The 26,925-nt window shown below is 41.2% G+C and overlaps 1 protein-coding gene across 4 annotated transcripts in view; it reads left to right on the forward strand.

Moving 5' to 3' along the window:
* Positions 1–15,061, forward strand: part of FAM110B (family with sequence similarity 110 member B) — a 68,096-nt gene extending 53,035 nt beyond the window's left edge. For all 4 annotated transcript variants that reach the window (XM_063130757.1, XM_063130758.1, XM_063130755.1 and 1 more), the window contains exon 2: positions 12,143–15,061. In XM_063130757.1, the coding sequence (XP_062986827.1) occupies positions 12,477–13,589 (1,113 nt within the window). In that variant the 5' untranslated portion in view covers positions 12,143–12,476 and the 3' untranslated portion in view covers positions 13,590–15,061. The remainder of the gene's footprint in view (positions 1–12,142) is intronic.
* Positions 15,062–26,925: the final 11,864 nt, after the last annotated feature.

A 26,925-nucleotide genomic window follows, 5' to 3' on the forward strand; every position in this document is an offset into this window, starting at 1 on the left:
GTATAGAAATTTAATATTAATTTATTTTATTTATTTTATTTATTTTTTATTTTATTTTATTTATATATTTATTACGCTTATATACCGCCCCCATAGCCAGGGCTCTCTGGGCGGTTTACAGAAATTCTAAAATTAAGATAAAAACGAATATACAAAATTTAAAATTCTAAAACATAGAACATACACACATAAAGCATTAAAAACTGTTAAAAAACTAAACATGTGGGTGATTAAGATGTGCTGCCATATGCCTGGGCAAAGAGGAAAGTCTTAACCTGGTGCCGGAAAGTTAACAGCGTTGGTGCCAGGCGAGCCTCGTCAGGGAGATCGTTCCATATTCTGGGGGCCACCACCAAAAAGGCCCTGTCCCTTGTTGCCACACTCCGAGCCTCTCTCGGAGTAGGCACCCAGAGGAGGAACTTAGATGTTGAACGTAGTGACTGGGTATATTCACGTTGGGAGAGGCATTCCGTCAGGTATTGTGGTCCCAAGCCATGTAAGGCTTTATAGGTCTAAACCAGCACCTTGAATTGGGCTCGGAAACATACAGGCAGCCAGTGCAAGCGGACCAGAGCAGGTGTTTTGTGGTCGAACCTTCTGGTTCCCAAAATCAATCTGGCCGCTGCATTTTGCATGAGCTGCAGCTTCCGAACGGTCTTCAAAGGCAGCCCTACATAGAGTGCATTGCAGTAATCTAACTTGGAGGTTACCAGAGCATGGACAACTGAAGCCATGTTATCCCTGTCCAAATAGGGGTGTAGCTGGGCCACCAACCGGAGTTTGTAAAAGGCACTCCATGCCACTGAGGTCACCTGAGCCTCAAGTGATAATGATGGATCTAAAAGAACCCCCAAGATACGAACCTGCTCCTTCAAGGTGAGTGCAATGCCATCCAGAACCGGTAGAACACACACACACCCATCCTGTCAGCAGAATCACCTACTAACAGCATCTCAGTCTTGTCTAGATTGAGTCTCAGTTTATTAGCCCTCATCCAGTACATTGTCGCAGCCAGGCACCGGTTCAACACATCCACAGCCTCTCCTGCTGAAGATGAAAAGGAGAAATAGAGCTTCGTGTTATCAGCATACTGATGACAGCACACTCCAAAGCTGTCATCAGTATATACCTGCCCCATAGCCGAAGCTCTCTGGGCAGTTTACAAAACTTAAAAACAATGAACATTAAAAACAGATATACAAAATTAAAAAACAACCAAAAGTATAAAAACCAATATCCATTTAAAACATGAGACAGCGTTTCTCTTGGCTCTTTGCTCTCAGTCCTTTTGCCAGTTCCTAACCACCTTCTACATGCAAATCTCATCTATTGAAAGGAGCTGGAGAATGGAAAACTAGGGGCTGGAGGGGACGCAAAGCTCGGTCCATTCCAACCTCTCCACGGGCCATCTGGGAAAGGATCCCATCTACCCGCTGGGCATAAGCCTGGTCTTCTTGGGGCTGGTACAATTTCCTAATCTCTGTCATCCGTCTTTTATCTTTAGATGCACCAGTTGCAAGGAGCGACGGCTGAGTCACACTGTTCTGAACAGGGCTCAGGCTCCTTGAGGCATTCTGGGACAAGCGGGTACCAGCAGGTTTTCCTGGTACTTGCTGGCACAGGAGACATCGCTTGGGTTTCTCTCGGTTTTATTTATTTATTTCATTTATTACATTTTTATACCGCCCAATAGCCGAAGCTCTCTGGGCAGTTCACAAAAATTAAAACCATTATAAAACAACCAACAGGTTCAAAACACAAATACAAAATACAGTATAAAAAGCACAACCAGGATAAAACCATGCAGCAAAATTGATATAAGATTAAAATACAGAGTTAGAACAGTAAAATTTAAATTTAAGTTAAAATTAAGTGTTAAAATACTGAGAGAATAAAAAGGTCTTCAGGTGGCAACGAAAAGAGTACAGTATAGGCGCCAGACGGACCTCTCTGGGGAGCTCATGCCACAGCCGGGGTGCCACAGCGGAGAAAGCCCTCCTCCTAGTAGCCACCCTCCTAGTTCCTGATCACACAGTCTCTGCAGATGTAGTTGTCCGACAGGCCCTCCGGGACAGGGGTGTTGAGTGGGGGCAGGTGAAAGGGGACGAGGTCTTTTCCGTCCTGGATGCAAACCAAGCCTCTTTGCAGCAGCAGAGGAACCCAGCTGGAGGGGGGGCGGTGCAGCACCATCCCATGAACCACACACCAACCAAAAGATCATACCTGTTTTCTCTTCAGAGGGCCCAGTTTTTACATCTCTGGTCACATCCAAATAGGGGATTTCTGGAAGGGCCTAGGATTGGGCTGACACTCTTCATTCTCATTTGCTTCTTCCTTTGCACCACAGTCACCTGCTGATTTCTGTCGAGGCTCTCCATGATAAGCTTTCAGTCTTTCCACAAGATCAGCATTCTTCCCTGTGGCATGGAGACCCAACTTCGTACAAAGCTGTTGGAGCTCAGCCCTTTTAAGGCACCAAAGAAGTTTCATCAGCCGATTGACCCGACAGGCCCTTGGGCAAAATGAGCAGAGGTGGGGTGGAAACAGATTTGGCTGATTTGCAGCCCCTGCGAAGCATTTCAGGAACTCTAAACTCTGCTTATTAAATAAATAATAAATAAAATGCACACTAGTATTGCTCAGTGTTCTCATTAAAAGTAAGATTGGCTTTTAAATACAAAGGAGACTGTTCTGTTTTAGAAATCTAAAATGCATACTCTTTCAATGCTGTAACTAATTTGATAAAGCAGTTTCTTCAGTCTCCATCCCACCCCAAACTACTAGTATTTTTGCTTTCAGTTAAACAGCATTTATCCAATTGGTCAGTCCAAAGATGGATCCTCGTTTTTAAATGGAACTTGATTTTTTGTCACACTTGTTTAAGTCATGGTGCATGCCATGGCATGCCATATGCCATATGCCATTTGTTTAATTATCTGGATGGGCCAGCTTGTCGTGTCCTCTGAACCTGAGCAACATGACTTGTTTCAAGGAGAAATAGCCCTCAACCTATGGCCTCTTGTTGGGTTATTTGAGAGTTGTTCTTCAGATACGCCATGCCACCCGGGTTTGAATAACACCACAAGCCACACCCAGGTGTATAATTAGGCAAATGGTGCCCGGTGTGCACCGCGGCTTAAACAAACCACAGTGTTTAAGCTGTGGCGATCATGCAAACCGTTGACTGGCCCAAGGTTACCCAGTGAGCTTCATGGCTGAGTAGGGACGAGAACTCAGATCTCCCAAGTCCCAATCCAACACTTCAGCCACTACATTGCACCGACTCACAAAATAAAACCCTAAGATGCACAAGAAATATTATAGATGCCATTAACTAAGATCCAACTGGGAATTTCTCAGTGGTGGTTCTGACAGTGCATACACTATTGAAGCGTCCCTCTTCCTAAATGGCTTTTAGATGTGCTCTAAAGATTCTACAGTTTCAAAAGCCCCTTTTAACTGTCCTGTTTTATTTGACCCCTATTTTCAATGGCTCTTTTTTATTCTACTGATTGTAATACTGAATTTTAAATGCATTAAACTGTATTTACACCAATTTAATATTGTAAGTCACTTCGTGGAGGCTTTTTGCTTTGAAGAGTAGATATAAGTCCCTAAAGAAAATAACATTTAAAATAAATGTATTATTGTCCTCAGCCCATCAGCAGACCAGTAGTAGTTGGATGTTAATGTGCAGCAGGCCAAGAAAATTTCAATTACTCTGAATGGAAGCTATCAGTGCCTGTATTCTTAAACATACTGGTCTCACTTTCTTTTTGAGATGGTTTATATTTATTTGTGATGCGTTTTATTAGGGTGACCATATGAAAAGGAGGACAGGGCTCCTGTATCTTTAACCATTGTATTGAAAAGGGAATTTCAGCAGGTATCATTTGTATATATGGAGAACCTGGGGGAATTTCCTCGTCATCACAGCAGTTAAAGCTGCAGTGCCCTGCCCTCTTTTAAATCTGGTCACTCTAATATAGCTCCTGTACCTTTAACTGTTGTGATGAAGAGGGAATTTCACCAGGTTCTCCATATATACAAATGACAGCTGCTGAAATTTCCTTTCCTGTGCAACTGTTAAAGATGCAGGAGCCCTGTCCTCCTTTTCATATGGTCACCCTACGTTTTATTAGGTTCTTTAGAATAGGAGATGTCTGACTGCATCATAGAATCATAGGATTGTGGAGTTGGAAGGGACCACAAGCATCAGTCTCCCTGGTAGACGGTGGTTAATCTCTTGTATGTTCACGAACTCCCAACTTAATAGGTTTTTATTTGCTCTGTTTACATATGTTGGCAATGTAGAACTAGATTGCATCAAAAGTATTCATGTTCTCTCATGGTGCTTTGGGAACACTGTAATGGTAGTCCCGAGAGAAAAGCTCAGTAGGTACACTTAAAGGAAAGTTCCAAAGAATTTAAATTATTAATAAAGTACAAGAGGGAGGGAGGAGGGAAGGGAATAAATAGTAAGCTTTACTGTGTCCTTATTGCAGGGAAGGCTGTTTTCTAAGGAGCAATCAGACGGCTGAGGGAGTGTGGTCCTATAAAGAGTTATAGATCACTATTCAGAAAACAGGATGACATTTTCAACAGGATATTCTGAACTCTCAAATGGTTTGATAACATTAGAGAGTAAACGAAGTCTGATTTGGAAGTACAATTTTTAGTTCTGTTTTCTAGACTTAAATTACTTATGTCCGCTTGCCTTTCGAGGAGATCTCGATTGCTGTTGAAGAGTTCTCTTGTTTTACAGAATGGATATAGGGGTGTCACAATTAAGTCAGACACAAGTTTGTTTTTCCCAATCTAGTTCTGATTCATGTGTCCTCTTTAAAATAAACATTTGTTTATCATAAGTATAAACGTGCAATCCTGTCAAGATGCCTGACAGCCTCTGAATTCGGAGGCAGCCAGAGATCCTATGCAGAGCGGAAGGAGCATGGAGGCGGTCTTCGCCTCTGCGTTTCTCCCACTGCGTTTTTGCTAGATAGGCTTTTTTGCCTGTCTAGCTAGGGCTCTGTGGAGGGGAGGGAAATAAGTTGGGGATGGCCCGCTTCCCACTCCCCTCCCTGCCCATGAGAATGCCTCCTTTACGTTCTCTCCAAGGCCACTTTTCCTACCCTGGAGAGACAGTCAGCATAGTTCTCTCCATGCTGGCTGTGAGCAGGCGGGGGCAGGGAGTTCAGACTCCTGGGTCCGAGGTAGGCGCACCGTCTCCAATCTCGGATCCAGGAATCCAAACTGTCCTGTGGTCCCCGTCCCCCCACCATATGCTGTCTAGGGCCATAGGATTGCTCCCTAACTAGATTAAATTTAATGAACAGTGTAAATGAACTGTAAAACCTACAGCACTCCTTTGGCTTCTCTCCCTTTAGCAAGAGCCCCAAGCTCAGTGGTATTGCATGTGCTTAGTATACAGAAGGACTTCGGTTCAATCTCTGGCATCTGCAGTTTTTTTAAAAAGCATACCTGGATAGCAAGGCTTGGACAGATCTGTAGCTGAGACCTTGAAGAGCTGCTACTAATAAAAGTGGACTATGCTGAGCTAAGTTACAGACCAATGGTCTAATTCAGTACAAAGGAGCCCCATGTCTTCCATATGTTCAGTCTGATACTTGCCAACTTCCTATTCTTGATTTCCTATTCTTTAGCACATCATAAATTCAGATTTCTCTAGGAACTTTGTTTGCAGCTACAAAGGTTATAAAAGAAATAAATGTATAGTAAAACAGATTTCTGTGTTCATTTCTTAATTTATTAGTATCTGCTAATTATGTGGTGTGTGCGTCTTTAATTAACACAATACCTGTTTAGCCAAAGGTAGAAAAAGTTAACATAAAAGATGGAACTAACATACATCGCTTGTAACAGCAGAGTATGAGATCTAATCTATAAATGGCCCTGCCATTTTTTGTGATGTAAATAAATGCAATAGCAATTTAGCCTCATTCTGAGCTGTCTGTTTTACTACTATGGCATTTTTACTACTATGCTCTGTCATTTTCTAGGTTGACCAGAATCCATTATATAAAGCATATTCAATCCATGTATGCATTTATAGCAGTTTGACTCCAACGGAACTCGCCACCCGTGCAACAGAAAGCGCTGGCGGAAGGGATTTCCCGTCCCCAGTGTCCCTCTTGAATTGCTCTGATGGATTGGGACCCTCTGGACAAGATTTTGGTGGTGGCGCAAACGACTCTCAGAGGAGAGGAGAAGACAGGGAAGTCCCATTGTAAGCACAAGTCCGTTCACACAACAGTGGCTTTAAGAAAATCTTTCTGACCAACAGATCTTCTTTGGCCGTAGCTAGACCTAAGGTTTATCCCAGGATCATCCCGGGTTTGTCCCTGCCTGAGCGGTGCCTGGATGTGGCACTTAGATGAACAGGTTTGGCCCCAAGACAATCCTGGGATAAACCTTAGGTCTTTGTGAGTTTGTTGTGCCGATGCCTTTCCTTCCCTCAGCAAACAAATGATCATGCTTTTTCCCCTGAGGTGGTGGTGGTGGGACAGGAAGTAGGCATCTGGAGTGCCAACTGGGTGCTTACATGGTTTTCAGTTCTTGCAGGATTCGGGGTACAGAGTCTCCTGCAGCACTCTTTTATGCTCTCGTTGAAGGAAATTTACAAGCACAAACCTATTTCCACTCAGCAAAGCACACTTGGCCGGTGTAAGATAAATGTGTAAAAGCGTATACACACACACACACACACACACACACACACACACACAGAGGAACTTTGGGACTGCAGTAAGTAACTGCAGGTTGTCCATAAGAGCTAGAGTGTGTAGAAAGAGAATGTAATCCTCATCTGATGTAAGTGGCAGGTTAGTAGTAGGTATAACAGCCCTATGTTTTTGTTTACCTATTCTGGAACCTTGAAAAGAAACAATACAAAAGTTTAAATGCAATATTTGTACAGCTGGAAAACTAATATACTATATTCTACAAACCTCTTAAATTCTGCAGTGTTGTGTTCACTTTCCAGTTTGTAATTCAGTATTGTTTTGCTGCATAACAATTTTGTAGCCTTAATGCTTCATTATTTGCCTGATAATGACCATTAAAGAGTTCATTCCATATTCTTAATACCACCAAATGATGTTTAATTCTGGTTTTATTGCAGCATTTATTTCAGCAGTTACAGATGAAGTACAACAAACATTTCTTGTTATATGAAGTGTCATATAAAGAACATTTATTGAGTTGAATACTGATAATTAGATTATACCAAGAGAGGTCTTAAGAATTCATAATGTATATGAATCACTGGCATCTTAATGTTGTAGCGAGAACTGATAACTATTTTTATTACTTTATACACATGTAATGTTCCTTAAAAAGAAAGCAAATAACTTGCAGTTTGGCATGCCGGATTTGCCAGATGCATTTAGAAAATGTTGTAAAAATATGCCTTTAAAGGCCCGTGCTGGTAAAACATTTAGCCTATTAAAAGGGAACTTTTTCTTCCATTTCTTCCAAGGAAAGAACATAGGAAGTGGCCTTATTACAGAGCAGACAATTTGTCAATGTAGCCCAGTATTAGACCTTTCACATCATCCAGTACCTCATTCTTTTAATTGGAGATGCCAGAGACTGAATGTGGGGCCTTTTGCATGTGATAGTACCTTCAAAGAGGGCCACTTTCACTTCTGCAAATAATTGTGCCAGCTAAATGTTTTTGTTTGTTTGTTTTGTACTTGAAGATTGCAGTTGCACCACAGATACAAAACATTTCAATAGGATGTCCAACAGAAATATTTTAAAGAAGCGTTGCTCACTTTTTACTGAGCCGTGTAAAGTGATCAGACTCTTCATTTAGAATTTCTCTATACATTTTTTGAGGCTGGTGATGACTGATCCAAGCCAGGGCCTCCTTATGTAATGAGGTCCGTTCATGAAGTCCTGGATATCTGGGACCTTCCGCCCCAGGGGGGAACCTCTGTGCTCAGAGCACTTGTGAAGGGTTACTCAATCTGTACATTTGCTTTAAGTTTACTGAAATATAAGGTCTTTACAGAACCAATCCCAGATGCACTTTTCAGAAAGTTCAGGCATTAAGCCTTAAGGAAAAGCCTGAGCAGTATTTATGTAGCTTATCACTCAGATTGACCTTTGAGGATATTAAATAATTGAGTGATGGATCTTGAATAGTAGCTTATTCAAACTGGTCAGAAACACTGAGGGAGAGAAAAGTTAATTATCCATATAAAAGAGTTGCTGTTTTGACTCTGTGTGACGTTAAGTGCACAGCATGTGAAGATATGCTAATAGTAATGAGCTAGTCAGCCATTTTCCTGGGTGCTTATGACAATATCATCAGTGTCCTAATCTTATTTCATTCACAACTGAAATGTGATATTTTAAAAATGGGCACTCAGATAATGAGATAAGAATAAGACAAATGAAATCCATTTGTTTGGAAATGAGATTCTTAAATTTCCCTCAAGAGTCTCTTGTGAAAGACAATCACTTAAACACATCGCTGAAATTAACATTCTAGATTGTTGTTGGCAAACGTAAGTGACAAATTTGCAGTGTAAAAATTTATCCTTGGTATTTACGTTTGTCCTCTTTAATAAAAAGCAGTTACTTAGTAAAGGCTGCAAATAAGAACTTGTGGCATATATATCAGCCACATCAAAGTTATTTGCTCAGTTCAGACAACACGTTTCTCAACTGTGGTTTTTGAACTCCACGGTAGTTTTTACACCACCATTGAGAAATGTATTGTTTGGCAGGAAAATGCCACGCAATGGTAGAGATTTTTTGGGAAAACACTCCATGCAGAATATCCACACTCTGGAGAGGCGAGTTCCTGCACAACCATTGTGTTGTGTGGCGGGCTCCATGGAGTTTTCCATTGTGTTGAATTGACTTTTCCCACTGGCTACAGAGTTCCCTGGCAAGAACGGCGAAAGGAGTGAGTGCCGCTCTAGGAGAGCGATGGGATTGGGTGCTGCCACTACATCCACTCCCTTTGCTCTTTTGTTGCTGCTATTTTCACCCTAAGAAATACTACATATTACTGAATAGAAACAGCAATAGTAACAACAACAGAGGAGATGCCAGTAAGCACAGATAAGGGGGAAGGGCAGCAGGTGAGGAAGCAATGAGAGGGGAAAGTAACAAGCAATGGGGGAAGAAGGATTGGGGCTAGGTGGAGGCAGAACAATTAAAGGAAACAGAAGGTAAGGTTTGCAAGGCTACTTAATATATTTTCGTAATTGATTTGGGGGATGTTACATGAGAGTAAAAAATATCTGTAATAAGCATCGTTCATAGAATCATAGAATAGCAGAGTTGGAAGGGGCCTACAAGGCCATCGAGTCCAACCCCCTGCTCAATGCAGGAATCCACCCTAAAGCATCCCTGACAGATGGTTGTCCAGCTGCCTCTTGAAGGCCTCTAGTGTGGGAGAGCCCACAACCTCCCTAGGTAACTGATTCCACCGTCGCACTGCTCTAACAGTTAAGAAGTTTTTCCTGATGTCCAGCCGGAATCTGGCTTCCTTTAACTTGAACCCGTTATTCCGTGTCCTGCACTCTGGGAGGATCGAGAAGAGATCCTGGCCCTCCTCTGCGTGACAACCTTTTAAGTATTTGAAGAGTGCTATCATGTCTCCCCTCAATCTTCTCTTCTCCAGGCTAAACATGCCCAGTTCTTTCAGTCTCTCTTCATAGGGCTTTGTTTCTAGACCTCTGATCATCCTGGTTGCCCTCTTCTGAAAACGCTCCAGCTTGTCTGCGTCCTTCTTGAATTGTGGAGCCCAGAACTGGACACAATACTCAAGATGAGGCCTAACCAGGGCCGAATAGAGAGGAACCAGTACCTCACGTGATTTGGAAGCTATACTTCTATTAATGCAGCCCAAAATAGCATTGGCCTTTCTTGCAGCCATATTGCACTGTTGGCTCATATTCAGCTTGTGATCTACAACAATTCCAAGATCTTTCTCGTTTGTAGTATTGCTGAGCCAAGTGTCCCCCATCTTGTAACTGTGCATTTGGTTTCTATTCCCTAAATGTAGAACTTGGCATTTATCCCTATTAAATTTCATTCTGTTGTTTTCAGCCCAGCACTCCAGCCTATCAAGATCACTTTGAAGTTTGTTTCTGTCTTCCAGGGTATTAGCTATCCCACCCAATTTGGTGTCATCTGCAAATTTGATCAGCGTTCCCTGCACCTCCTCATCCAAATCATTAATAAAAATGTTGAAGAGCACTGGGCCCAGGACTGAGCCCTGCGGCACCCCACTCGTTGCCTCTCCCCAGTTTGAGAAGGTTCCATTGATAAGTACTCTTTGAGTCCGATTCTGTAGCCAGCTGTGGATCCACCTAATAGTTGTTCCATCTAGCCCACTTTTAGCTAGTTTGTTAATCAGAATATCATGGGGCACTTTGTCAAAAGCTTTGCTGAAGTCAAGATATATGACGTCCACAGCATTCCCACAGTCCACAAGGGAGGTTATCCTATCAAAAAATGAGATCAAATTAGTCTGACAGGATTTGTTCCTGACAAATCCATGTTGGCTTCTAGTAATCACTGCATTGATTTCAAGGTGTTTACAGATTGACTTCTTTATAATCTGCTCCAGAATTTTCCCAGGGATGGATGTCAGACTGACTGGTCTATAGTTCCCAGGTTCCTCCTTTTTGCCCTTTTTGAAGGTAGGGACAACGTTAGCCCTCCTCCAGTCATCCAGCACCTCACCCGTCTTCAATGATTTTGCAAAGATAATAGACAAAGGTTCTGAGAGTTCTTCTGCTAGCTCCTTCACTACTCTTGGATGCAGTTCATCGGGCCCTGGAGATTTAAACTCATTCAAGGAAATTAGGTGTTCTTTGACCATTTGTTTATCAATCTCAAACTGCAATCCTGCCCCCTCAACTTCTGCTTCACTTTTTCCAGGGGGGTCATAGACCCGCTTTTGGGAGAAGACCGAGGCAAAGTAGGAATTGAGCATTTCAGCCTTTTCTTTGTCGTCTGTTATCAATTTGCCATCCTCATTAAGCAGTTGAACCACTATTTCTTTCCTCTGTCTTTTACTACTCACGTATCTGAAGAAAGCCTTTTTATTGCTTTTAGCATCCCTCGCTAATCTCAGCTCATTCACAGCTTTAGCCTTCCTGACGCCATTTCGGCACTTCTGCGCCACTTGTCTGTACTCTTCTTTTGTAGCCTGGCCTTCCTTCCACTTCCTATATGTATCCCTTTTTGTTTTCAGGTCATCTCTAAGCTTTTTGTGGAGCCACATTGGTTTCCTCTGTTGTCTTCTATCTTTTCTCCTTGTTGGAATTGTTTGTAACTGTGCCTTTAAAATTTCATTTTTTAAATACTCCCACCCATCCTGCACTCCTTTTCTCATTAGGCTCCCTTGCCACGGGACCTGGTTCTGAGTTTATGGTCATCGTAATTATCGTAATTATTTGTAACATAGACACACATAAAAGGAACACGATAGTTGTTTTTAATTTTATAGAAACTGGGTTCCATATAAAACCTCATAACTTGAGAGCACCATGCCAAAACACTGAAGGCTACAGTTTTGGTTTTCTTTTGTGATATGGTTATGGCACAGGAAAGGATGGGATTATTCCTCCCAACTAAATAGTGCTTTTCACTCGGCGTACTTAGTGTGTTTCAGTGAGTAGCAGAAATGCAGGCACAGCCTTGAGGAAGCAAGAGGTCACATAAGATGTGTAAGCAAGAATTACCTGAGAAGCCATTGAGGCTTTGTCACTGTAGTTTTTAAGGATGGAACCCTATGCATGTTTAGGATAGAAAAAGATCCTACAGCTCCCAGCATTGCCCAGCAGCGTGGCTGGCTGAGGAATGCAGGGAATTGTAGGACATTTTTTTTTCAGTCTAAACATGCATAGGATTGCACCTAAAATCATTACATCATGAAAACTTGACATCTTCATTAAATAGCATAAATATAAAATGGGTAAATGAAGAGTGTTCATTCCCAGTTTGCTTACTTACCAAGGTATGGTGGAATGTACGGCCCACAGCTGTAGCTCAGCGAACAAATGAAAGGGTGTAGAAAGAGAGCGATCTCTGTTGCTATAGCTGTGATATCATACACTGTTACTAACATGTGGTTGGTTATTTTGCGTTTCAGATCACTGCTTGTAGTTGAGCACAAAGAAACCGCAGAGACTTCCACATCCTTCAGTGAGAAGAAAGAAACCAGCAGAGCAGGATTAATACAGGCTTGTTTCTGGTGGCCTTTTTGTACAAAGGCTGCTTTCGAGGGGGGGCAGAAAGAAAGAAACACCGTGATATTTAACGAGCCGTGAAATGAAGCGCTGCTGCTGGTGCTGCTTCTCCTGCTAACCCTCAGATTCCAAGATTCATCTGCTCTTCATTGTGCTTAATATACATGTTTCTGCACCGTGCATTTAGAAGATCCCAGAAAGGAATTCAAAACGGCTGCCGGGGAAAGGCCACCAAACATGCCTACAGAAACACTACAGACAGGTAGCATGGTCAAACCCGTCAGCCCTGCCATCACGTTCACCTCAGCTGTTCCCCTCCGCATTTTAAACAAAGGACCTGACTATTTTCGCAGGCAAGCTGAGCCTAATCCAAAAAGGCTCAGCGCCGTGGAGAGGCTGGAGGCTGACAAGGCAAAATACGTCAAGAGCCAGGAGGTCATCAATGCCAAACAAGAACCGGTGAAGCCAGCCGTGCTTCCCAAGCCACCGGTGTGCCCTGCAGCTAAACGGGCCTTGGGCAGCCCTACCTTGAAAGTGTTCAGCAACAACGTAAAGACAGAGAGTGGCGTCCAGAGGGAGACCCTAAAGCTAGAGATTTTGAAAAATATCATCAATAGCTCAGAGGGCTCCAGTTCAGGCTCAGGGCACAAACATAGTTCACGAAACTGGCCTCCCCACAGATCTGATTCTGGAGACCTACACCGGCATTCATTTGCAGAATCCTTAAAGGTTTACCCCACCCAAGGCCGTAGCAGTCCTCAAGAAAGCAACTCCAGTGTGAGTCGAAGGCTACTGCAACAGTCGCCTGAGTCATTCTTGCACGTTTCTCATAGCTCCTCAGACATTAGAAAAGTATCTAGTGGCAAACCCTTAAAAGCAATACCATGCAGTAGTTCAGCTCCACCTCTGCCTCCCAAACCCAAGATTGCCGCCATCACCACGTTGAAATCCCCAGAGATGGACACGGTAGAATCCAGTTGTGGAGTCAGCAGGCGACCTTCCTTACAGCGATCAAAGTCAGACTTAAGTGACAGATACTTTCGAGTCGACGCTGATGTTGAAAGGTTCTTTAATTACTGTGGACTGGATCCTGAAGAGCTTGAAAATCTTGGGATGGAAAATTTTGCAAGGGCTAACTCTGACATTATCTCTCTCAATTTTCGCAGTGCAAGTATGATAAGTTCAGACTGTGAACAGTCTCAGGACAGCAACAGTGACCTTAGAAATGATGACAGTGCCAATGACCGCGTGCCATATGGTATTTCTGCAATTGAAAGAAATGCCAGAATCATCAAGTGGTTATATAGCATCAAGCAAGCCAGAGAATCACAGAAAGTGTCCCATGTGTGAGTGAATCTGCAGGGGGGACGAGGAAAGACTGTATCTTTGTGAATATTCAGTTGTGAAGGGTTGTGAAGTCTACTTGAAGTCTTAATACACTTCTCAGATCTCTTTTTGTGTTGCTTGTTGTGCAATGTTTTCAAGTTGCATGCCTGTCAACATGTGAACTGACCTGGCTTCCACTTGAACAATAACTAGCTACAGAGCCTGGCTAAGCATACACACATTATCTGCCAAAAGTTTAAGACCAGAATCTAAATAGGGCTTTGTTTTTGAATAAATTGTTTACATTAAATGGTTATATGGCTTCTTTTTAATAGTTCTGTAGCCCCTTGTGTGTGTTTTTTATACCTTACCAGTTTTTGTGTCTTATGCACAGATATAGTTAAGACGCAGGTATCTTTTCAACTTAAATCAAGATTTTAAAAGAGGAGGAAATGCCAAAATAGAACCTAGAAGAGTATAGTACTCTGTGGATCAAATGAACTATCTATAAATTGAAATGTGTAATGTAATTCGGTGGTTTTTAAAGTTGTTTTCTGTTTAAATTTTCTCATTGAAGGCCCCCATGCCAGCACTCCCACACGTGACCTTTTTACAAGCTCTTAACAGTAGTCTACAAAGGTCTCTCAAACTTTATAAACTACTCTTGCAGGTATTTTATGTAAAAAGAAGTGTCATGGCTTGGTTTCACTAATCAAGGAGTATTTTTTTAAAAAAATGGCTGACACGGTGACCAATGATAATGATGGGTGGCATTTTAAAAGAAGATTCCTTGTCTTAAACTTTTGACAGGAATTGTTAGATCCTGTTTGCTGATCTCGAATGCCTTTAACTAGACAAAGCACATCCTGATTAGAAGCTCCTGTTGCTGACTACTTTTTTTTGTAGATCTGTTTGAGCAGTTCATGAACAGAAAATGGAAGTACACAGCCATATCAGTATAAGAGCCTCTTATCCATAAGTCGAACACACTCAATATAGCTGAACTATATCTGAGAAATTGTGATTATGTTGTCTTAAATATGTTATATCTTAAGGCTGTGGAAGCTTGTTACAGCTCTAGGAAACTGTAGAAACATGACAGTATGTAGCTTTTTTTCTGTTTTGTCCCCCTCTCTTCTCTTCCTCTCCTTGCCCTCCGATGTTTAGTGCTGCACGTCAATCTGTTACACTTTTTTCTTTTCTTCTCTTTTCTTTTACAATCTTGTGTCTTCCCAATGGTTTAACTGTCATGCCAACGTGACAGTTGTGGTGCGTAGCAAAGAAGTTGAAAGTGCAGTGGTCTGCTTCATTATTACAATTATTATTATTATTATTATTATTATTATTATTATTCATGCTTTGAAGTACTTTGCAGCACTATCTTATACTTCATCAGCTAATATGAAACTTTTTATTGTGTAAATGCTGTAAGACTTTGTACATATTTCAGTTCTTACGAGATCTTTAAAAAAAGTGTTATGCTAATAAATAGCTCTTGGTGCAGCTACTGCTCATGTGTAACTCTTTTTGTACTCTTAATTTATTATGTTAAAGTGGTTAAGAAGGGAGATAAAATGTAATGACTGAGAGAGCAGCACCTGGTTAAATGTTTAATGGAAACACCAGTACCATTGCCCTAGGGCTAAACTAAACATGATGTTAAATATGTGTAAGCATTTCATATGCATGATATTTATTTTTTGAATCTGCCTTCCTTAACCTGGCACACTCCAGTTGTGTTGGTGTAAATTGCCAGCATCCCTCAGCCAGCATGTCTGACTGCGGAATGCTAGGAGGAGGAGTCCAATACATCAGGAAAGTTCTAGGTAGGGAAGGCCACTTTAAATAGTAGCTCCACAGAGAGAGGCATTTGGACCATGGCACAGAGTGAAGAGGATTAACCCCTTTTGACTCTTGTGGTCCCAAGAAAAATGCCCCCTCCCAAAGCTTTGCTTGCTCCAGCAGGGAAGCTTTCATTGGTGCCAATGGAAACTTCTCTCCTAGTGCTAATAGCAACTGGGCATGGTGATTTTCATTAGGACCAAACTCAGGGAAAAAGAGCTTTTTAAAAGAAAACCCTTCCACATTCACACCATGTTCCTGATCCAATTCCCCACAGCTCCTATTTGCAGAACAGAAATCAGGCATCTTTGGTTAATTGACCACATTTCCTTTAATTTAAACTAGATTGATATGGTCCTAGCGAGAAAAGGGATTAAATCCTGTTTGGGATTGTGTGTGTGTTTAATTTTTGGCAGTCTTCCCAAACTTGGCATCTTCCAGATGTGTGTTGGACTACAACTGCTCTCATCATGATGAGAATTGATGCATTGAACTGAAACATCATGATGGGGGTTGTAGTCTAACATATCTGTTAGACTACAGGTTGGGGAAGGCTGCTTGCCTCTAATCAGTGTTTTTTCTAGTACACACCCTAATTATTAGGCACTTTGAAACAAACCAGGGAGGCATCGATGACAAAGATATTAAATCTAAGATTGAAGTATTGCAGCATGCAAATATTACAGCAAAGGTTAGATTAGAGATGGCACATGAAAACTTGAATCTACTGCTTTTTTAGCATAATAATCTGGAACAGTGCAAGTGGAGACGTGCTGCGGAAGCCCAACACAATCACATGTAAGCCCTATTCAGATGTTCTGTACCTGAATAAGTAGCATGCTCACCCTTCTCCTCTCCTCTTTTGTTCTCTGGGGGGGGGGGGGTCTGTCTGAAGATGAGAACTTCCTGTATCCATGGAGACTCTCCACATGAGCCAGAACACTGATTAAGGGTTGTAGCCTCAAAAGCAGAAACGCCTGGGGAAATGACATGATTTTTTTGGAAGGAAGCACTGGTAGGATCACATTTCTTCTGGACACTTTGAGATAATTTAAATCCACTCTAGAAGAAGCCACACCAACTACTACCCCAAGTTACCACAGATTAGGAAAGGTACAAACAACCATGATGGCAGCCATTTGGACTTAATGAATAAAGTAAAAAAAGGGGAGGATATAATAAGTAATAAGAATTCTTTTAGGGTTTGTCAAGTGAGCAGAATAAAAAGAGTGCGAATTGGCACAAGGTACATTTGACAATAAGGCAAGTGAAAATGGGATTTGAGGAGCTTTAAGATAAACAGTAAGAATTTCATTAAGTAGAGCTGATTCAGGATTCCAGCCAAGGAGATGCTTCAACCAGTAGACAACAAAAGGCAAGAATGAAGTACTGAAAGACAGATAGAAAGATAGGAAGAAAGCTGAATTCTTTTGCGATTGGTATTCACTGTGTAAAATGTCACACAGTTACTCACTCCCCCCCCCACAAGAAGAGCATCTACAGACAAAGTCAAAAGGAGGTGACAGAGGTAATGTTCTAGTCCTAATTGACAAATTAAAAGTTAACAAGTCACTGGGGACTGGGTGAAATATACTGAAGAGTTTTTAATGCAAATATGAAATCATGGATCTTCTGACCAAAGTAAGCAACCTGTTGTTTTGGTTTGTTTGTGTGTGTTTTTTAAAAAAACTTACTGAAAGATAGTTAGTGTAACATCAGTTTTTAAAAAGAGAGCTAGGGAAGAGCCATTAGCTAGTTAACATCTGCTCCAGAAATTGTTATTACTTATTATTTGTGCAACCCAACAAACCAAGTAATAAAGACAAACAAGGATAAGAGAGCATATAACAAATATGCCCCAAAGACTTGTAAGGTAGATTATTACAACATGATTAAGTATCAGATATAGATATATATAGATATATATCCAAAAGGACCAATGAGATGACCTTAACACTTTATTGATGTAGGAGATTAAAAGAAATCATATTTCAAAGCTTCACCTCTTGCCAGACTACTTCAATGTGTTAACTTTTTAGTGCCCCCAAAAAACAGATCCTTGTGAACTAATTCTGGAATGAATATCTAGAGAAGGTTTTTCCAATGTCTACCTCCATTCTAGCTTCAATATGGAAAAATACAGTTGTGGAGAAGCTATTCTTCAAACTCTTCATATATCAAATGAAGCCCTAAAATGGGATCAAGTGTGATGCTCAAAATTCAATCTAATATGCTGGTCCAATCTAATCTCAAAAACTCTTTGCAGAATGTCTTAACAGCTTTATAAGTCTGTCACATAGGTATTGGAGACCCCCTTCCTTTGCATCCCCTCAAATATGAGTGAAACACTGTTTGTTAATGTGATGCAAATGGAAAGGGGGATAAGATACCATCTATGCATGAGTTTCAAGGAAGCCTCATCTACTGAAGCGAAGCTCAAGTTGATCAGCTGTGTAGCCCATATAAATGATCAATGAGCCTCTGAAATAAGAGTCTCTATATCCATTTCCCATACAGTTCAGCTTTTACTATTATCAAACTACTCTGAAACTAATATACTATAAATAGTGGAGACTAAACTTTTAGGTATCAATACATTTTCAAACACTGTCAGAGATCTAATTGCCTGCTGAGTACTTAGGAGTTTAGATGCAAATTAACTTATTTGATGTTCTTGCAGCCAGTTAGCCTAATACCTTGAAGCTTTTCGGCAAGCTGTGCTTTGTTTGGCAGCCTGTCCTTCGCAAATAATTCCAGCATTCTATACAATCTGCAGTTTTTCCCAACCCATGTGTTGCTCTATATTTGTCTACAAGTGTGAAATTGAAATTATCTGAGACTGGGAGTAAGGGCAATGTATATAGCTCTAGTTTTTTAATCCAAGTTCTCCTCACTGTCGTCATTGCCCTGAAAAATAGGTTGTGTATTTCTGTCAGCTGTTAAACTGAAGATGGTAGAAAGAGGGCTGCCCTTAGTAATAGGAACTATTCCTATTCCATGGAAACCAAGGGAGACTCATTTTTGATGCTACAGATCAACTATTTTAATTGAAATAAGACATAATTCAATCTTAGTTTATGGAACCCAAATCCCCCTACTGTGATCTGTCTATATAATGTATTCTTACTTATTCTGAATCTCGTTGGAATGGGTTGTACAGGTCCTTGAGTGATTTTCGCCACATCTGAGTTTTTACCTTCCACAAAAGAAATATAGAAAAACAATCCTTGAAGAAAGAGTGTAAGTACAGCTTCTGTAAACAAAAATCCTGCCACACCAACCTTTTAGAATTTCGAGAGAGAGCATCTGGCTTCCTTCGCGTGTGAGTTGTGTGACCGGGACATCACATGGTTACTGGGAGTGGGGCTAATTTGTCCCCAGATTTCCATGTGTGGACATTGACTGCCTGTGTAGGGAACACATCCACAAGTGCAGCAGAATTGTACACACAATTAGAACCTGCAATCATGCAAGAATTTTGAACACATGGATGCCTCCACTGGAACAGTGAATCACATGGAGGCTTTCCCTAGGCAGGCAGACCACGCCAAGGTGTGGATATCTGGGGGGCATGTCGGGCCAGTACAGGCGCACTCCTAGTAATCATGTGATGCCCCCTTCTCACGGTTTAAGAGTGAAGGGGGATTCTATTGTCAGACACATATTTAGGGGAAACCCAGGACGCAGTGGAGGTTGGTGAAGCCGATGTCAGTGGGGCAGTGAATCCACTCCGGGTTTCAATCAGAATTCTAAAGGAGTCATCCAAGGTGCAAAGAGAAATACCTCTCCTACAATTCAGTTACTGGCAGTAAGAGCTTTAATCTACAACATGCCTGGTATTTTTGTTTAACCCCTTTTGCATTTGGCCCCATTGGAATGTGGCCCCAGAGAATGTCTTTGAAATTGAATTCAGCACTTGGCCTAAAAGAGGTTCCCACCTAGTTGTATATGGTGAGAGACTGAGGAAGTGTGTGCATTTCCTACATGTTTAATTCATTCTCCATATAATCTGTGGCTGTAGCTAGAACTAAGGTTTAACCCAGGATCATCCCAGGTTCGTCCCTACCTGAGTGCTGGATGCCCTGTGTGGCACTTAGATGAACAGGTTTGACCCCAGGACAATCCTGGGATAAACCTTAGGTCTAGCTACGGCCTGTGTGTCACTTGATCTGATAACTTGAGTTATTTGCTTTGCATGTGCTTTGAATCTCTCATCCTTGAGACTAATCTTAAATTCAGTGTTATCCATTTGTAAAATGGGCAAATACTTATTATATTAATCAATATGTATAGAACTCATGTATCTCTGACTCAGAGTAAGAGGCTTCGCTTGCTTCCTTGAATATTCTGCATTTCCTGCTTTCTGATTGTGGCACAGTTGTGGTCTGGGTTGCATTGTGATCTGTGGCTCCTTGATATTATGTGAGACTGGCACTTTTTAATGGGAGAATGCTTGCAATAAACACCTTGGGTAACCAGACTTGGATAACCATGGCCCGAGCAACCCACAGAACCTGCCACAGTAATGTATTCTCCTTTTAATTTCCTGAATCGGCAACTGTATTACCAAGATTTGCTTCTGCTTACTTGACAGTTCAAATAGGAGAAATGCCATGTGCAGTTCAGTTAGCAGGCATTATCCTTTGTCAAAAATCACTGAACTTGCAAGTGTGTGTATGTCATCCTCAACTCTCTTTCAAGATTCTGGAACAATGAATTAGTGACTTCCTTCATATGCCCTTAAAGGGGGAGAATCACAAGAAAGTTGAAATGCAGCTGTTATCCCACTACCTCTGCCTTTTGCAAATAAATCTTAGTATAAAAGTGGAGAAATACTAGACAAAATACTAGAATAAAATTGAGAAATTATTGAAGAAAAGGTCAGGGTAGAAGTTATTAATTTCAATTTTTGAGCCTGAGAATGCTGGGATTGTTTGCAAAAGAAGTCACCATCTGACAATCAAGGGCTTTTGAAGGGCAGGCACAGAAGGAATAATGTTTTTGGCAGGAATTCAGCAATCAAAAGACATATTTAGAAAATGCAGCCAATCAGCATTGCTGACTTTTCTTTTCTCTCTCTCTCTCTCTCTCTCTCTCTCTCTCTCTCTCTCTCTCTCTCCCCCCCCCCCCCCCGTAGCTTCATCCATCCATGGAGGCTGCACATATTTGATTCAAGTCTCTCTGCTCATTCAGTGAGAAACAAAGTGCTTAATGGAGCTCTGGGAAAGGGAGTTGAATAAACTCTCTGCAGAAGTCTATCACCTGAAAAGTGCCAAGTATCAGCAGCTGGAGCAGAGTCTCCCTTGCCTGTATGTAATGTTGTAATTCTTGGCATTTCTTTCTTTCTTTTAAGTGCACAAATAGCATAAACAATATAAAGGGGATTTAAAGACTACAGTGCTTAGATCGATGGGTTTGCTCTGCGATAGGTGCTTGGATGACTTCATATCAAGACACCCGCTTGGTCTGTATTGCAATAAATGAAAGGATTTTAATGGTGGTGAAACCACTGACTGTGAGATTGGTTGGCTGAGTCATGCGAGATCGTGGTGTTTTCGTGAACATGCTAACTGCTCAGGAATGGAGCAGTCAATAGCCTAGTTTTGTTTGTATTGATATAGGGACAGGACAGAAATTTGGTTAAGTTTGCACTTTAATGCAAATGTACCTAATTTTGCACTTTTGACCCGCTGTGCAAACCAAATCTAGCTGTCCTTCAGAATTTGCACTTTTTTGAATTTTGCAGTGGAGTTTTCCAGTCAAATGCTTAGTGAGCCATCCTATGGGCTCTGGGCAAGTGTCCCAGAGCCCATAGGATTGTTTAGATTCCTTTTTCCAAGGTTGGAGGCAAAACTCCAACCATGGAATGGGGAGTCAGAGATCTGACTTTTCTCCCTCTCCCCTCCCTACTCACAGCTGACATGCCCTCCGAGGCCAGGAAAATGTCCTTGGAGGAGGAGGAAATGGGACATTCTAATGGGCAGGGAGAGGAGGAAACTGGAGGGGCCAAGAGATGAATTATCCTATGCCTCTTCCACCCTCCTTTCCCTCTCCCTCTGAAGCTGCCTTACTAGATGGGTGAAAGAACATGTCTGGTGAAATCTGCAGGGTGGAAAGACAAGGGAGGTGGCGATCACCTCTGCTGCTTCTCCGACCTTGGAGCCTCCAAGTTCAGGGGCTTCCACTCACTAAGGGTGCAATTGATAGGATTGTGCCCTTAGATTTTTTACTATATCAATTGGTATACAAGTACTCCAAGTAAGCAATGCATACAAAAATATGTATATTAAAGAAAATAATGTTCAAAAATATATTATATTAGGAAACTTACTTGCAAAAAATGTGTACATTAGGCAAAAATGCATACAAAATTCATTTATTAGGCAAGATGTACCCATGCTTACAAATTTTCATGCAACCTTCTCTTCCCCTTGCCCTCCCATGAACTGAATTTAAGATTGGAAAAATGAGAAACAGAAATTGACAGATTCAGCTGTCCCTACACATATATAACTGGTTTTCTGCCAAGACATCCAAGGTGGTTTAAACAAACCACCTTGTACACCACTACTAAATAAACATTACAAAAGATTAAGAGCCAACAAAAAGGGGAACCCCACAAGGAATGCCAAAAAAAAAAGCAACAAAGAGGTAGACAATAAGGATGTTTTATTCAATGAAAGAAAAAAGTTACAATGCATTTTGGACCATCTGCAGGTCATTCATGTGATCTGAAATGCATTGGAACTTTTTTCTTTTGGCTCTTTTGAGAAAATATTGACAGACCAGAATTTTCTCCGACCATTGATGGTCTTCTCTGGAACTGATGACATGGCCCGGGTTTCTCTTATTCTGCCCTGCTTCAGGACCAACAGGTATTACATAGCCTCAGAGAAGATGGGGGAGGAACAGTCTGGAAACAGATGTCTCAGGCCACTGCAGGTCAAGAGCTGACCATCCCTGGCCAGCACATCTTCTCTTCTTTATCTGGGTCACTGGGAAGGAGTGTCATTTCACAATAGGCCCAGAAACAAGATGAAATAGGAAGACAGAGAAGCCAAGTATACATTACATACAAATACATGTAACTGAAATTCGATGCTGTTTGTTTTTAATTAAAAGCTATACCAGGAGAGTGGAATTAAGGACATGGGAAAGAGCATGGTACATCACCATTTCCACACAATGTTTCCACTCTAAATTTCCTGCCAACTTGTTTTCCGTGCCTCTGGGGTTTCAAAAGCATGTCTGCCCTAGAAAATCCCTAGAGGCTTCTGTATCATTTAAAAGTTGCGCAGAAGTGCACAGAACAGAAGATTCTGCTAGGTCCAGCGCTTCCCTTTTACACAAGCTGCACTTGGTGGGCCTCTTCCTTCTACACAACGCTTAAAGCTCCATGGACCCTGTCAGACTCTAGAAATGGTAATTCCAAGGGTAAGCATGCATAGGTAAAGAAATAGCAGGGAAGAACTGAATTTCATGACCTTAATTCAAACTTATTGTCCTCCAAATGTTTTGGACTACAACTTCCAGCATTCCTGACTCTAGGCCATGCTAGCTGGGGATGTTTTTGGCCTTCAGATATTTTTGGCCTTCATTAGCTATGCTGGCTAGTGCTGGGGGGAGTTTTGACCGGGCAAATTATCCATGTTCCATCCACTCAGTACCTCAGTGAAAGAAAAATGAGTAGGACATTGAGGGGAACAATGTGTCCACAGTATTATAATTAAAATAATGTGACTAGATTACCTATTAGATACTCTATGAACATCTGGGGAGCCTAATGTTGCTCACCTTGTTTCACTTGATACTTTTCCTATGCTTCATTTTCTAGACCATTTTAAGTTGTTGTTGTTGTTGTTATTTTATTTCTCAACTGCCCCATAGCCGAAGCTCTCTGGGTGGTTTACAACGATTCATAAAAATAAAAAATACAACATAACAAAAATAGTCTAATTTTTTAACATAGAACAATTAAAACAAAGTGAACAGCTAAAAACAATTTAAATAAACAATAATCATCACCTTTAGGGTGTGAATGACCAACTTTGGCTGTTGATGCATCTGCCCATGCTTCAACTCAGAATGCCTCTCCTGGCCTGAACATATCTGGAGACTGTGATCAAAGGAGAGGGTCCTCTCAGTGGTGGCACCCCAACTTTGAGGCTCACATGGAGCTGACACTGTCATCTTTTTGGCATCAGGTGAAGACCACCCTCTACTCCTGGGCATTTAATAGTATATGATGAGGAATCTGTCTGCTGTTTTAGAAAAGTCTATTGGGGAAAGCACTGTTTATTTAAATTGTTTCAAAATGAAATAAATAATCAGAATAATAAGCCATTATGGAAGTGCTAACAGCTTACAAGAGTTTCAGGAAGTGAAAAAAAATCCTGGTATTTCTAAAAAGCTTAATGTTAATAACTAGCATCTTAAAAAGAAAGTTTTATGTATATAATATCAGAAACACTACATAACCATGATGGCATTTTGGGTGGGGGGTATTAGTCCCAAACAGAGAAGAGAGAAGAAAGAGAAGTTGTTTTTTAAAAGGAGTAAAAACCTGGGTATAAATTGCTTGTATAAATATCATTAGAGGAGTTGGAACTAAAAAAAGAAAGAGTAGTTTGCATATAGCATTCTAAAGACTTTTTTGCCTGCCCACCATGCATTTTAAAGTAATGGCATATTATGCTGCTTTATCTGCAATGTTCAATAAATTTATTTCCATTTTAGACCAGACCATATCCACCTATCTTGTCTATTAACTGTGACCTGCAAATGACTTGGGGAATGTGTGTTCTGCTAACGTGCCTCACTGCATGAAAATTATAGTATTAAATCTCAATAAATGCTTAATTCGTTCTATCCGTGTTATGCATATCTGCAAGAGTATCAGCTTACAGTTCTGGCATAAAATGAACTTAGTCTCCTGAAAACCCTTCCTGTGGGCTTATAGATTGGACTCCCATCTGCTGATGTTTCTGTTGTATAAAGCATTTGTGAATAAAGAGAGCTGTTATAATGCTGCAAGTTTCCCAAGGTTCTCGTTTTTTCACTTTCACCAGCTGTTAAACACAAAATGGTAATTCAAATGTCAGTGTCCTGTACGTATAACATCCATGTCCTGAAAACTTTCAGAACAGGCAAGAAAGTTGAAAACTAAACATTCTTCTCTAGAGCTGTGCACAAATTGCCTCTTGAAATGATCCATCCTGATGTTGGGCACAGAAATTGGGTGAACCTTTGAATTTCATTTGGTTCTGTTTTTGCACACGCTTTATCACTGTGAGGTGGTTGATGGTGGCGTATGTGTGCTTCTTTCTATTGCATGTCTCCCCTTCATCCTTCAGCCTCCCTGGCTGCCCATGCTTCTTGATCAGAAAAGTCCCATTGGGAGTTGTTACCGTGCAATGTCTTCTGGGCTTTAACAGAAGTGTGAGAAACTGGGGGCGGCTACAGGCTGTTGGAGAGATGATTGTACAGACAGGACACTTATACACACTCCTCAGCCATCTCTAAAATAAAGTAATCCCAAGAACCCTGAACCCCACCACATGTGAATTTCCCAAAACTTTTCTGTTCTTTTGATTTTTTTCCCCTAAAGGCATTTTTTCTATCAAACTGAATTAGAAGGGTCAAAAAAATGTTCAAGAAATTTTTGACACAGCACTACACCTCTACATTTAAAAAAAAAATCTTCACATGCAGCAGTAATTCACAAGTGGAGTGAAGCATACAAGAAATCCTCATGAGATTTTAGCCCTTATAGTAATTTTTATAATGTATATATATTTTATTAAGGCTACTCAAAATGCCATAAAATGCCCCAGCTGTGGATTTCGGTGTGTTTTTTCTCCTTGTGGATCAGCATGGCAATCTTTTTTCTTTATTTTTCTTCTTTTTACAATTTATATAGGTTCTACTGGGTTTTCTTTCTGCAAAATCTGATGCTTTGATTTTGGTGCCAAGACAGAACAGCTCTCATTTAGAGCATCCTCAGCCAGGTGAGTAATCTGAGGTAACGTGAGAATGAACTACTGATCAAATCTATTTCTGAACTCAAGAGGCAGCTGGACAACCATCTGTCAAGTATGCTGTAGGGTGGATTCCTGCATTGAGCAGGGGGTTGGACTCGATGGCTTTTTAGGCCCCTTCCAACTCTACTATTCTATGATTCTATGATCCAGATACCGATAGGGTCTCTTTCCCATGTGAATTTCCATGTGCCAGATTAGGGGAAGATTAGGGCAAAAACGCTGTGTCATACAGAAAGCATGGAGGCCTCTTCACCAAACCATTCCAGCTTACCAGATTTTCACCTGTGGGTATAAAGATGGAGAATTGAACAGTGGTGGAGGCACTGCCTTTGCCTAAAATTGTGTTCCAGTTGGTCTATTTATTTATTTCATTTACACTTCACCGTTCAACAGGTTCCCAGGATAGCTTACAAAAAAGTTAAATATTACAATAAAATGAACTTTAAACAAAATTTTAAAATACCACAATCTAAAATTGCAGTCCCAAAACAGCAGAATGAAATAAAATCACCAAGCGGCAGAGGTTTAAAAAGCGTAGGGATTTTTTAAAAAAAATATCTTTGCATAGCACCAAAACAACATCAAAGTAGGTGCCAGATAGCATTCCTTTATTTCTTGCATTTATTTAGGCAAGAATCCTATGCAGATGCCTTGCATAAGGTGATGGAGGCAATTTTAATCTCTCTATCCTCTTCATAGCTGTTTTTTCTGCTAGCTGAGCTTCTGAGCCCATCTAGAAGAGTATCTCTGGCAGTGTGTGTGTGAAGAGGTCACAGGATGCTGCGTATCCCAGCTTTTCCTCTCCCCTCCCCGCCTACCAGAACAATGCTGGGAAGCATCTGCTATGGTTCTTTCCACAACATGTGCAAGGGGATGCAGGGAGGAATTGGATCTTGGAGTCCCCATCCCAAAATCATGGCATTGTCTATGTGCTTTGGGAGGGGAAAACCAAAATATCCAGAAATTGCACCCTCATTCATTCATTTATTCATTCATTTGCATTGTAGATCCCAGAACCCAGATCCAATCCTTGGTATCTTCATTGAAAAGCATCAGGTAGCAAGTGATGGGAAAGTCCTCTGCTTCAGAGTCGGAGTGGCACAAAACAAAATAGCCTGGACTGATATAAGGCAACTTCCTTTGTTGACTGTATGCTGTATGAGAGTTTACCATAGTTTTGCATCACCTCCTGCAATCGCTTCGAAAGAAAGCAATTTGTACGCTTGGCTTCCCAACTGTAAGTAATGAACTGACGGTCATACAAGTGTGCAGCAAGCCTTTCAAGCCCCAAAGTCCTATTAACGGGGAAAGGGGTCAATACTGGCTGACAACTTCAGCACAGCACAAAAAGGAAATGTTTCTTGTGTGTATTTTTTAGACTTGCCCTAAATGAAAAGAGATGTGAGGAGGCATTTGCTGGCCTTGAACATTTGACAAGCTTCAAAACAAAGAGAATAGTAACTTACCAGTACTGTGGG

The sequence above is a fragment of the Elgaria multicarinata genome, chromosome 7 (assembly GCF_023053635.1).
Source record: "Elgaria multicarinata webbii isolate HBS135686 ecotype San Diego chromosome 7, rElgMul1.1.pri, whole genome shotgun sequence".
Lineage (NCBI taxonomy): Eukaryota > Metazoa > Chordata > Lepidosauria > Squamata > Anguidae > Elgaria > Elgaria multicarinata.